Source organism: Solanum pennellii, chromosome 11 (assembly GCF_001406875.1).
Source record: "Solanum pennellii chromosome 11, SPENNV200".
Lineage (NCBI taxonomy): Eukaryota > Viridiplantae > Streptophyta > Magnoliopsida > Solanales > Solanaceae > Solanum > Solanum pennellii.
In genome coordinates, this window is record NC_028647.1 from 11,018,832 (window position 1) to 11,032,353 (window position 13,522).

Consider the following 13,522-nt stretch of genomic DNA (forward strand, 5'->3'; position numbering starts at 1 on the left):
CCCCCATACGCATCAGAGGTTCTAGCTGGACAATGCCAAAAAGAACCTTTGGGAGTTATTGCATGCTGGAACAAAGATGTAAACTGCAAGACTAGCAAAGATGATCCTGAGGAATCATAGATGTACTAGGTACCTTGTAAGATGATTAAGGCTGTAGGTTTTGTAGTTTACTAGCCTCTTTCGTTTTTGATCCTCTTGTGCCCCATCACATTTTTTTTGGGGGGTGGATGTTGATATATACGCAAGAATATGGTACCTTCTCAAAAAAAAATCTGACTTGAATGATTATGATTCAGACTTTGTCCAAACAATTAAACAAATGAGACCTTAGTTTATTCGAATACTTATGCCAGTACAGGTATATATATGAAAATCAAAGAAACTACTTTGAGCAATGGCAAGAAATTATTCTTTTATCATACTGATTGGTTCAATTGACAATCTCTATTCCTGTAAAAGGTTTTCCTGCATGGAGTTGAAGAGCAACGTCTCCAACAACCTGTAATTTAACAATTACTCTCATATTGCAAGTTCCATTTCAACATGTACAATAAATAATAAACTAGCCTGAATTGAGCAAACTGACCTTGGCCATGTCTCTATAAGACAATTCTGTCACACCAGCAACATGGGGTGTGATTATAACATCTGGAAATTTGAGGATAGCATCATCGGGATCAAATGGTTCAGTCCAAGCAACATCAATTCCTAAACCTCCTAAATGTCCCGATTTGAGATGACTTAAAACAGCATCATAATCCAACAGACCACCTCGAGCTATATTAATCAGAATGGCACCCTGCAGCAAACAAGAGCACGCAAACTTTCATGAGATATGAAAAGCCCATCTTCAACCTGCCTATTATAACCCTGGTAAAGCTCGGAAAGTTTGTCAACCCGCCTATTTATTTATTGAACACATTTGAACCTACATAGCCCATTTGACACCCTTTATATCCTCCACTGATTTCCCCCATGGAGGAATAGAATTTAACACGGTCCCAAACTTTCCCCTGAACCCCCTAGTTTCTGGAAGGAGATTTCCACTTGAAGACAAACCTTTCTCATGACAGATATAAAATCGTTGTTCACGATGCCAATCTGCAAGTGAGCAGCATATTTTTAGGTATAGGCTTGGCAAAATACATTGATCATCAGAAAGCACGAGATGTCCTGACCAGGCAGAAAGAAAGAGCAGTCTTACAGTTTCATTGTTCATAGCTAAGCAACATACAACAATATCAGCTTTGCTTGCAAACTTCAAGATATCAGCATGGTTTCCCCTCTCGTCAACTAGGTCAGCGTAGCCACCATTCTCAACAGATGGTGCTGGAAAGATAGATACGCGGTTCCTATCAATATTTAGAAATGAATGAATTTTACAAGGTTTTCTTACCCTCCGATTTGCTCGAGTCCTGTGCAGGCCGGCCCCAACTCCGTTTTGTAGCAAGTATTTTCACGTCAAATGGGCGTAGACGCTTTGCCAAATGTATCCCGATATTTCCAAACCCCAGGATAAATACCTATATGATAATGCAGAAATTTTCTAAGACATAATAAAAGTGCAATTCTTACACAAGTTTGATGGTCTGTAAATTTGTCCAGACCTAGTCATGAACAATATCCAAGCACGTCACAATGCCATTAAATTCTTTTCATTTGTGATATCTATTAGAATTATTCCACTTGATATTAGAAAACTTGAATGTGCATTGTGCATTTAGTCCATTAAAAGAATGAAGGTGAAGTTGGAATTAGATAGATTAGTGGTACATTTGCAAACAATTCAGATATAAGTCCACTCTTCCTGAGAAAATGACATGATAAATGAAGAAGTAACCCATAAAATCAATATATGATGATAAAAAATGGAGGCATATTACAAGAGTGACATGTAAAAGGAAGATACCTAACAACGCACAATGCAAGTTCTATATATAGAATGGTTGGATGGTATGCAGGATGAATGTTGACCCCTTTAAAGCCCAACATATCTAAGATGTATTCATACCATAGAACTGAATGTTGAGACCTTTAAAGCCCAAGATATCTATAAGATGTATTCATAGGAGGAGATTTTAATGGACACATCAGATCAACCCCGAGGGGCTATGACGGTGTTCATGGAAGTTTTGGTTTCAGGGACAAGAATGAAGGAGGAGTCTCGTTTTTGGATTTCAGCAAGAGCGCTTGGGTTAGAGGTAGTCAATTTGAGTTTCTCAAAGGAGAAACACTTGGTAACTTTTCATAGAACGGTGCTAAGACTCAGATAAACTATTTGCTCCTTAGGAAGGATGATGAAGGTCTTTGTAAAGACTGTAAGATTGTTCTAAGTGAGAATCTTACAACCCAACATAAGCTCTTGACGATGGATTTGGAGATCAAGAGGCAGAGGAAGAAGAGGGTTGTGGGTGACCAACCTAGGATCAAATGGGGAAGCTTGACTATGGTCAGTGCCCAAGAGATGAGAAGTTGATTGCTACAGACGCTTAGGGGAGTAGTGGGGATGCGAACAGTATGTGAGATAGGAGTGTTAGTTGCATTAGGGAGGCAGCTAGAGAGGTGTTCGGGGTTCGAGAAACAGATTTAGGTGGGCACTGAAGGAACAAGTGATGGAATGAAGAAGTCAAGAGAAGGTGAAGACAAAAATGTTCAGTGCATCAAGCAGGGGCGGAGCTACATGGAGCCCAGTAGCAGCCTAATAGACACTTGTACTAGCACCGATTTGTCATCCCGGCCCCTCAACTCCACAAAGTTTCATCCAAATACATGAACATTCCAAACCCCTTTGACCTTACATGTCTCTTAATTTCCCTACCGGTGTTGTAAAAGCCATGCTTAAGCCTTAAAGTGAGGCTCAAAACGTGTTAAGCGCTCTGTCTCGCTTAATGTCTTCTGAAGAGGCGACACTAAACAACTGATATTTCACTTTATCATAAAAAAGATTCAATTTCTTCGTTCATATTTTTGTCATTCATGGTTATAATTATTAGCCTTGGACCATATATATATATATATATATATATATATATATATATATATATATATATACATATTTGTACATATTTTTTCCCTTTGTGCCTTTTTCATTAAAGCCCATCTCCTTTTTCTCCAACACTACTCTGCAAAAAATAGTCAAAAAACCATTTTCTCTTCCTCAATTTCTGAGCAGAGACATTGCTCCTCCCCCTCCACTACTCTCATTTTTTTCTCTTTTGGATAAGGAAAAACAAATTTCCTATTCTCATTTCTTTCTCTTCCACTCATCTCTAACGTAGACCACTGCCCATCTCTATTGATAAAGTTCTGTTGATAAATAAAACAACTATTATCTTTTTCACCAAGCACCCAATTTGTAGATGCTTGTATCCTAAAAAAGGATATGATACCCCTATGCAATAAAATGCAAAATAGAAGAAAAGAAACGGCTACCATATAGGTACTTGCTTCTAGGAGTATCCTGGATATTTTGTACCAGCACTGCAGCAATTAATCTAAGCAATTTAAATTAGCATCCCCACTTCATAATATTACACAAAATGCACACCATTTACCTTAACAATTAAGGTAATTTATTGTCAAGTAAACATGTTTGATGAAGCATTTGTAGCTCAGCCAACAAATTAGTTGATCCTAACTACTGTATCTTTTCCTATTTAATTTTAAAGCTCTAAGCACTTGATATTTTGCAACAATATAATAAAAAGCAACCAGTGGTGAAATGAAAAAGGGAAAAAAGATACATCTTAGCACTCCAAAATGAGATAACAGATAAATAGGAGGAAATAAAAGTGAAACTCACCGTTTTCCCTTGCAGGTTGACACCAGTTGGCTCCCCTAGCTTTTTCTGCTCCACGGAAATTTTCATTTGATGCTGCAACATTTGGGGGATGCCAAGTTAAAAAGGAAAACAACATAGCTTACATGAGAACAAAAGATACTCTTAGTACACCTATATATTTAGCTATCTGCATATACTTTCACTTCTAGAACCACAAAAATAAAGTAGCAACGGGACTCCCAGCAATAGAATTAAGCACTCAACACCCCTCTTTGTTTGACCACTCAGTCCAAAACACTCTAGATTTTGTTGATTCTAGGCTCTCGTGTCCACTCGAGTGAAGTCATTCACATTAGAAATATAAACAAGTTTCAAGCAGATAAGTACTAAAACAGACTGCAAAACCAGATGCATTAATTATTCTTACAAAATAGTGATATATATATATCCCAAATCTATCAACTTATGAAGAAAGGAAGTACAATATGTTCGTTGTGTTATCCTCTAAGAGTTCAGAAGAAATAAAGCCATGAATTATAAGATTAGAGTCAAACCAACTTGCTTACGCAGGAGGCCCAAGATGAGATATATGGCCATTTCAGCACATGAAGCAGCATTTCCAGTTGCACCACCCGGAATTTTGGCGACCTTAATGCCATGCTTTGTGGCAGCAGTAATGTCAACACCTTTATACAACAACATTATAAAGTATTTAGGCAATTGGAAACTTTAAAACGACTGATTAGCAATGAATCCAGCTACCAAAGAAATAATATCAAGATAAAGGAGAACAAAAAAACCAAAGGCCTAAGGCAAGTAGAGAAACTGAAAAACAAAATCAATTTGACCTTCTAACCCAACTCCAAATTGCATTATGAGCTTCATCCTCTTTGCACGGGAGAGAACATCAGAGTTCATACGGAAGCTTTTGACCACACAAATATCATAGTCACCAATCACAGCAGGCACACTTTCGAGTGGAACATCATCAACCTACAACGGAGGCATATATCATCATCATTCAAGATTCGATTATCACTTGTAATTAGGACCCTTTTCAGAAGATAGTGCAAGAAGGTACTGACAGATACCACTCCAAAAATTGAATAGCAGAATTAAAGAGTTTTAGCTTTTTCTATGAGTTAATTTTTAGCTGTACGTTAGGAAATAACTGTGAATCAAATTGAAATGGTAAAGAAGATTAAGAAGTTAGATTTAAAAATTGCAAGTTTACAATTAGGTAGCATGTTTACCATGCAAACAGTGTGCACGAGTACAACTAGCAGCTCTTAGTATACTCGGTAAAGTAACAAGCAGACCTCTAGACAATTGGTTTCTCTGTTTATGATTTTGCTTTTATTTTATTTGATAACTCAGTAATAGTTTTATCAGTTCAGCCTGTAGATGTATATATTAGTATATACAGCCGTTACTCTATTTGATTTAGTGTACGTACAGTCATTTACTAATCATCCCAAAAATGAAGCCTATAATCTAACAAACTGACATATGCTTGTCACCTAAGAAATACAAATGAAATAAAAAGGAATATTCAACCTTGAACAAACGAATTTCAATTCTTCCTAAGATTCTACGATCATCTCTCTCCAAACTGTCCAAATATTATACAGGTGATTTGTCTTTCATATGTAAATTTCATAGCCTCCATGCTTGTAAAAAGTCTTGTTTCTTGACCCTTTGTATTTCCATTTGTCCTGTGTAGGTACTTCAAGTGAAAAACAAGGCGATTTTTGTTTTCCCTTGAAATGATGGTATATAACAACTTCTGTTGTGACTCAAGTTTCCTTTATTTGATGTCAAATGTTTCCACTCATATCAAATTAATTGTCTGCATCTTCAACGAGTTGTATGGAAAGAGAATTTACTTTTTCTTTATAGAGGAAACTCTTAATGCAAATTATAACACAAAACAATACTTCTTTTTTTATCAGGTAAACACAAAACAATACATGGACCTCAGTTCTACTCTTCTTCACCAATTTTTCATTTTGTATTCAGATATTAACAAGATAAAGGTGGTATACATTTTACATAGGCAGTACTAGAGAATACACATTTTTCAACTCTGTTTTTGAATGATATGAAGTCAAATAAATAAAATCATCTTTGACAAGAGAATGCAATAACTACCCCAAAATAAGAGCTCACTTTTCATGTATTCTGATTTTGCATATCACTTCAAACGTCTACCTCGCTCCAGATAGCAATTTCAAAATTTCTTTAGAAATCGAAAAAAAAAAAACTAGGCAAACCAAAAAAGTCAGAAACCATGTAGAAGCTTCAATCATGCAATTATTTTTAAATCATTCATCAAGATCCTGTGTTGCTTTATGAACTTCATCACTATTAAAACAAGTTTATAAATCAACCTTCCTTTATTTATTTCCCTATGGATGCCTGAAGAACATATATGATTGAACAACTTTGAAATGGAGCCAAAATTAAGTCTCGTGCAATGAAGAAATATAGCCCTTCCTATCTGATAAAAAAGGATCCCATGATCTTGAACCGATCTTACCTCAGATCACAAATCCAAGACCGTCTATGAAGAGCGAATCTAATTGGATTAGTGTCTATAATCGATTTCTTCTATGTAATACTAATCGATAGGAACTCATTGGTAAGTGCTACAAGAACTCATGCATTGGTCCCCGAATCCGTTAGTATGGAACATTTTCTTTTCCAAGTGAAATCCCCTAGTATATGAAAGCGTCAAAAAGCTCTTTCGCTGTTGTGGAATAAGAAACAGTAAAAGAAAGAAAATAACACCTGAACAAATGGATAGCCTTGCAAATATTCTCTTGTGTAATTGTGAGAATCAGGAAAATGAGGCCCACAAAAAAGAACACGGGTAACATGACTGCACCTATTATCACTCATCTTCTGAGATGAGTTTGCACCTAAATGAACAAGAAAATGCAAATATAGACATCAGCATATACCCTTATTACACCTGACAATGAGTAATATACATATTGTTAGAGAAAACACATTATCATCATGACCAAATATTGTAAAAATCCACCTCTCCCAGCACTAGGTGGGATGTGGACAAAGAGGAGAAGGTAAAATTCCCTTCAAATCATGCAATGGTATATGAGCAGGGGCCGGACCATGTTGAGCGAGGCGTGTCACTAGACACTGCTTTGACAGAAAATTTTATATGCATTAAAATTAGATATAAAGTGATATATTTAATGAAATGACTCTGCTTGACAATGGATGTCTCTTGGAGTTCGAACCTCAACCTAGCAAAGCTGGAGCCAGTATTAGGAGTTTGAGGGTTCTAAATTTCCTTCCCCTTCCATACCATTGAGCTATCAACCAATTTCGACAGAGGTTCACAAGTTATTACTTAATTTTCTGATACAAATATAAGGTGTATGAAAAAACTTCTGGATTCGTCCGAATCCATGAACCTCTACCTAGCTCCGCCCCTGAACCTAAGCATAGTTTGGGGAAATAAAAAATCTATTGCTTAAAATTATGGTTAAGTAACATTGATCCTTAGATATCTTCTAGCTTAACACGAAACTAAACCAATGAGTCAACTATATGTCTTACTTGTATATATAATAATATGATATTGAATCAACTAAACATATGAGAACAATTGAACATACAATAAATTAAAGAAAAATTGTGAATTTGTGGATTACCAGCTTGAGCTAAGGAACAAAACCAATGGCGTTGATGTCGGCGGTGAAGAAAAGTTTTTTCCACAACGTTGCAAGTGATGAGCGTTTTTGCGTTAGAAATCCAAGTTTTGCAGAGAAGTAATGCAGAGTTGGTCTTACTGTACATCTATGGTGTGAGGAAATTAGAGTTACCTTAGGTTTTGTTAGACTAATGCAATTAGGATGGGACTTATGCCTAAACTTTGGTAAATGACAAAACACTATATAAGTGTTGTTTATTATCCAAGTGTATTATATTCATTATTCAATGTATGCAATTAGGATGGGACTTACGCCTAAACTTTGGTAAATGACAAAACACTATACAAGCGGTGTTTATTATCAAGTGTATTATATTCATTATTCAATGTAGGTAGCTGTATTCATATGAATATTATATAATTACGTATGGTAGTCAATTATTAGATTCATAGGAATATTATATAATTTGAATAGGAGGGAATACTGAGGTTTATAACTTTTTTAAATTTTTGTAAAGTAAAATAACTTATACACGATGTCGTTGTCAATTATATTGGATTATTAACCATCCTGATTGCATTTTATACTAGTTATATTTTTATACAATAAAATATATACACTTGGATATTTATATTTTTATACAACAGTTAATGGTGTATGTAATTGAAAAATTAATATTCCACACACATTTAAGAGCATAAATATCAAGTTGTAATGATACTCTTTAAAAATAAACTACTTATAGCATATTATTATGATCCTATAGAACATCAATTAATAATATATTAATTAAGAAAATATTTAAAAATAAACTATTTATAGCATATTATTATCAAATTATAGCATATTAACTAATAATATATTAATAAAAATTATTATTTAACTAATAATTATTATGTTTAAATAATCATTTTCATTTATTCACTTACCTTTTATCAACAAAACTTTTTAAGTTATTACTGATTAATCAATTACTTTTTAAGGTTTTTAATATAAATAATAAATTATTAAATATTAATCAATTACCTTTTAATGTTTTTAATATAAATAATTAATTATTATTTATTAAATATTAATTAAACTTCATATTATATAGTTACCTTTTAAAAAACAAAATCTAAAAATTAGGGATTTGATTTTAATTAATTTCATATTATATGATTACCCAATAACTATTCACACCCATATCAACCAATACTCTTTTATCTTCCCCCAATACACTCAACCTCTCTCCTATTTACATGCTTCTCTTTCTACCATAACATATTAATTTTGCAGGCTTTTACGTTTCTCTTTCTATTAATCAATTAAAGGCAGCACATGTTTCTCTCTCTATTAATTAATTAAAGATAGAAACTCTTTCAAGCTTTAAACTTATTTCCCAAAATCAGATTAACCTTAAAATCCTTATTCAACTATATCTCTATCAATCTTTCACAAAATTAGATTTTTTATTTTTCGATCATCAAATTCGCAATATTGCATGATTTTCGAAAAAAATCGTGTTGTATAGATCATCAAACAGGTTTATTTCTTAAAGTATTTATTTTTTCTATGATTCTTTTGTCAAATTATTTAATTTTTACATGTTGTTACTTGATTTTAGGAGAAATTTACGTTGTATAGATAATGCAGGTTTCTTCAAGTTTTATATTTGTTTATTTCAAATTCTTTAATATTTATTTGTCTATAAATTTTTAGGATCTGATTGTTGAATACAATGTATAAACCAAATACCCTAAGGAGATTCACAAGAGGTACAAACTATACCGATAACTTCATGGTTGAAATACCATCTTTTGATCTATGTATAACTCAAATTCAATTGCAAATCTCAGGCTATACAACTGCGATGTAATTAGAGAAGAAGTCGAATGATGAACTAGTAAGGTCTAGTCCTTCTAAAAGGAAGGTAGTGTCAACGGTGAAAGCAATCGAAAAAAATGTTACAAGAGGAGGAAAGTAAAAAATTTTGTCCCGGACATGATTGGAGAATCGGTTGTTAATGAAGAACAAGATGAAGTGCATGAAGAATCACATAGTTCATCAATTTTTTCTTCTTCTTCTCTTCTTGGTGTGTGAAACCAAGAGATGATTTTGACTTGTCACAAAAATCCAGCAGTAGAGATCTTGTAACACTCATGTCTACATGTTGTATAAAATATATTTAACTATATATATCATAATAGATTTACTGTTCTATTTAATGGTAGTATGCTTAAATGAATATTTGCACTTTATTAATGTGTATGATTTTTGTATAAATTTCAATTGCAATATGCAAAAATATATGAACATTGTATGAAAAATGTATAAATATTGTATAAATTATGAATGTCATATTGAACTTTGATATATGTAACAGAAACAAATGGTATATATATGAACATTATATGAATACTATATGAACATTTTACGAATGGCAGTAAAGTTCAATGTATATGTATAATGTATAAACATTGTATGAATTATGAATCCCATATTGAACTTGGATATATGTAACAAAAACAAATGTTACATATATGAACATTGTATGAATATTGTATGAACATTGTATGAATATTATATGAACATTTTATGAATGACAGTATAGTTCAATGTATATTTATAATATATAAACATTGTATGAATTATGAATGTCATATTGAACTTTGACATATGTAACGTAAACAAATGATATATATATATATATATATATGACAATGTTTTACGAAACCAAACTTTATAAATGTCAATGATAACAACTGCACTCAATAAAACAAAACGTGTTTCTAACATTCAAAACAACACAATAACAAATGTAACATTACGAAATCATTGTTTTTGCACAGGATAATTTGAACATTTCTTTCTATTGTGTCCAACTTGACGGCATCTACTCCAAATCATTTTTGTTCTATTGAATTTCACGTTAGCAAATCCCTTCCATCTTTCAAGTTTTGGTATACCCGCTGTACAAAATTAATACAAAATATATATTCTAATTTCATTAGAAACATATACTGTAATTTTGAAAAAATAAATAAATGGACTTTCATACACAAATGATACACGTTTCGTATAATCTTCATACACTATTAAAAAAAATTCAAACTTCAACATTACACAAATTTATAATCAGTTCATATAATTCATACACACTTCATACACAGTTAATATATCATTGTTGTCCTATACAATACTCAAATTAAACAAACACAATACATTTTCAATACAAAATTAATATAAAAATATATATTATAATTTAAATAGAAACATATATTGTATGTCAAAATTTATCAGGTTACCAAAAAAAAAAGAAGTGCAATATGCAGCTATGAAAATATTCATGAATTTTTAGAAAAAATGACTTACACGTTGAAAGCAATCTGAAAATAATCGTGAAATTTTGGAAAGAAGACTACTTGTAACGTTGATCCAAATATGTTTGAAAATGACAATTTGAAAGTGTTCTGAAAATCCAAAAATATTTGTTATTATCTTGTTGAGTTTTTTATTGAATTAATTCAAAAAAATAGTATTATTTTAACTAACTAGAGATATTTAAGGCAATGATGATAATTTGAAAATGTTTAATATCCTTAAAAATGTGCTAATCATATATTTAACTTTAATTAAACTCTCTAAAAAGTGCAACTATTCATATTAAAAAATGTGCTATTAATAAAGAAACAAAAGTAATGCTAATAATTTATCTACCTTTAATTTAACTCAATAAAAAGTTAAACTCTTCAAATTCTCAGGCGTGCAACATTGAATAAATGCAGTAATTATGACTAACAAAAGCCACTTAATTTATATTGTCATAAGTTCTTAATCATTAAAATTAATTACTCATTATCACTTTATCTACTTAATTTTTAATTAATTTTTAATAACAACTCTTTTTAATAAATTATAGTTATAGATGTCAATATGGGCTAGCCCACCCCATATGGGCTAACCCATGCAGGCTTTGACATTTTACGGGTCAGGCCAGGCTAGCCCATTTTTGGCGTGGGCCAGAAAATGGTCGGCCCAACCCATAAGTATGTGGCCTACAGGCTTGACGGGCCAACCCATTTTTTTATAAAAATTATATTTTTTTATAATTATTAAATTAAATTTTAAATTATAATTTAAAATATTATCATAAAATTGACAAAACAATATTACATGATGTTAATGTTAGTACTTATTAATCAAATCAAAATAAAATTATTTTTATAATATTTATTAGGGATAATTTCAGAGACCTCCATGTTTCGCTCTATAACACTCACGTCCCTTTTGGTTTACGATATTACGTCTACCTCCCTTATTTTCATTATTTGTAACCATTCTTTAAATCTATTTAAAACAAATATAAATTAATATAGATTTGACAATTTTACTCTTTTTTATATAAATTTCTTCTTATTAATAAATATTATATAAAAAATAACTCATTTAACAAATACTTTAAAAATAAATTAACACAAAGACTTATTTTTTTAATCCAACAAAGATCAAATTCTTCAACTAAGCTGACCCACATTTTCACCAAATATTAACTCTTTATCTCTATTACACCTTTACCAATTCATGTAAATTTTTCCCCCACAATAACCCATCATTTTTAGGCAATAATTTTTTCAAATAGAAGAAAAATTGAACTTCCCAAGAAAGAAATTCGATAAGAACGATAAGATTTTTTTCTAGTTAAACATTTACACAAGCGAAGAAGAAACATGATCCAACGAATAAAGATAAATCATTGAAAATTAGATCTAAACATTCATATATAAGGGTAAATTTGTCAAATCTAAATTAATTTATATTTATTTAAATAGGTTTAAAGAATGGTTACAAGAAAATGAAAATAAGGGAGGTAGACGTAATATCGTAAACCACAGGGAAGGTGAGTGTTATAGAGCAAAGCCTGGAGGGAGGTTTCTGAAATTATCTCTATTTATCAAGTTTTTTTTTTCAAGTAAAAGTATAAATATATAAATCAAAATTTATTTTGAATTTGGACTCTCTTTAATTTTAAATTTTAATATTATATTATATTTTTTAATTAATTATTATTGGCCCACGGGCCGGCTCTACCAATATTTTTCAAGCCCATCAAATCAACAGGCTTATTCAGGCCGGGCTAAACAATCCTTTTCTTAAATGGGCTCCAAAAATTTTAGTCCAACCCTATTATATCCCCGGTTAGGCCAGGCCGGCCCAACGGGCCTAACACATATTGACGGCTCTAATTATAGTTAACAATATAATTACTAATAAAATGCTATAGAGTGAGATATTAAATGCTACAAAATGAAATTAAAATTCTAATGTCATAACTTGATAATAATACTACATATAATGCTATATACAAAATTTACTCTATGTAATTATTATTCAATAAAATATATACACTTGGATATTTATATTTTTATACAATAGTTAGATGTGAGTATGTATTTATTTATTGTTAATTTAACAATGGAAGTTCAGGGTTTAAGGGGGCGTAATTAAACGACAACCAATAATAATAACAAAAATTACCTTATTTAGTGCAATATAATTTAAATTGTATCATTGTACTTTAAAAAAATCTACATATAGTTTGAATACAACGAGGTTTAGGTCTCATTTATTTCCACTTAATGGATGTATGAATCTTAATCATTCAGATTCAGTTGATTAAGTATGTTTGGTTTTTAGGTATGAATCTGAATCGTTCTGATTCAGCCCATTAAGTTCATTTGTTTTATTATTTAAAAAATCTCTTAATGGGTCTGAAGAGGTCTAAACGAATCAATTCTGTAGGAGACTCTTAACAACATTCAGACTCATTTAATAAGTTATCAAATAATAAATCATTGTTTTCCTATTTTGTGTCACGACCCAAAACCAAGCCGCGACTGGCACCCACACTTACCCTCCTATGTGAGCGAACCAACCAATCTAAACCCTAACATTTCATTATAATAGCAACAGAAAGTAATGCGGAAGACTTAAACTCATTAATAAAAACCAATTCAATAACTTCTAAAATTCAACATCTATTATTCCCCAAAATCTGGAAGTCATCACCACAAGAACATCT

General features: G+C 31.6%; 1 protein-coding gene and 1 long non-coding RNA gene across 2 annotated transcripts; one reads left to right on the forward strand and one right to left on the reverse strand.

Moving 5' to 3' along the window:
• Positions 1 to 253: 253 nt before the first annotated feature.
• Positions 254 to 7,689, reverse strand: LOC107003315 (D-3-phosphoglycerate dehydrogenase-like). Its single transcript, XM_015201624.2, has 10 exons — positions 7,462 to 7,689; positions 6,572 to 6,702; positions 4,630 to 4,774; positions 4,340 to 4,467; positions 3,803 to 3,874; positions 1,397 to 1,523; positions 1,205 to 1,329; positions 1,060 to 1,101; positions 587 to 799; positions 254 to 499 (listed from the first exon to the last, which is right to left on the reverse strand). Exons 1-10 carry the CDS (start codon positions 7,604 to 7,606, stop codon positions 431 to 433), a joined length of 1,197 nt encoding a protein of 398 aa, XP_015057110.1. The 5' UTR covers positions 7,607 to 7,689; the 3' UTR covers positions 254 to 430.
• Positions 7,690 to 8,822: 1,133 nt separating this feature from the next.
• On the forward strand, positions 8,823 to 9,778 carry LOC114074785. The gene is made up of 3 exons (XR_003575059.1): positions 8,823 to 8,986; positions 9,163 to 9,218; positions 9,300 to 9,778. It is a non-coding gene; the product is annotated as an uncharacterized LOC114074785 (long non-coding RNA).
• The last annotated feature ends 3,744 nt before the right edge of the window (positions 9,779 to 13,522 follow it).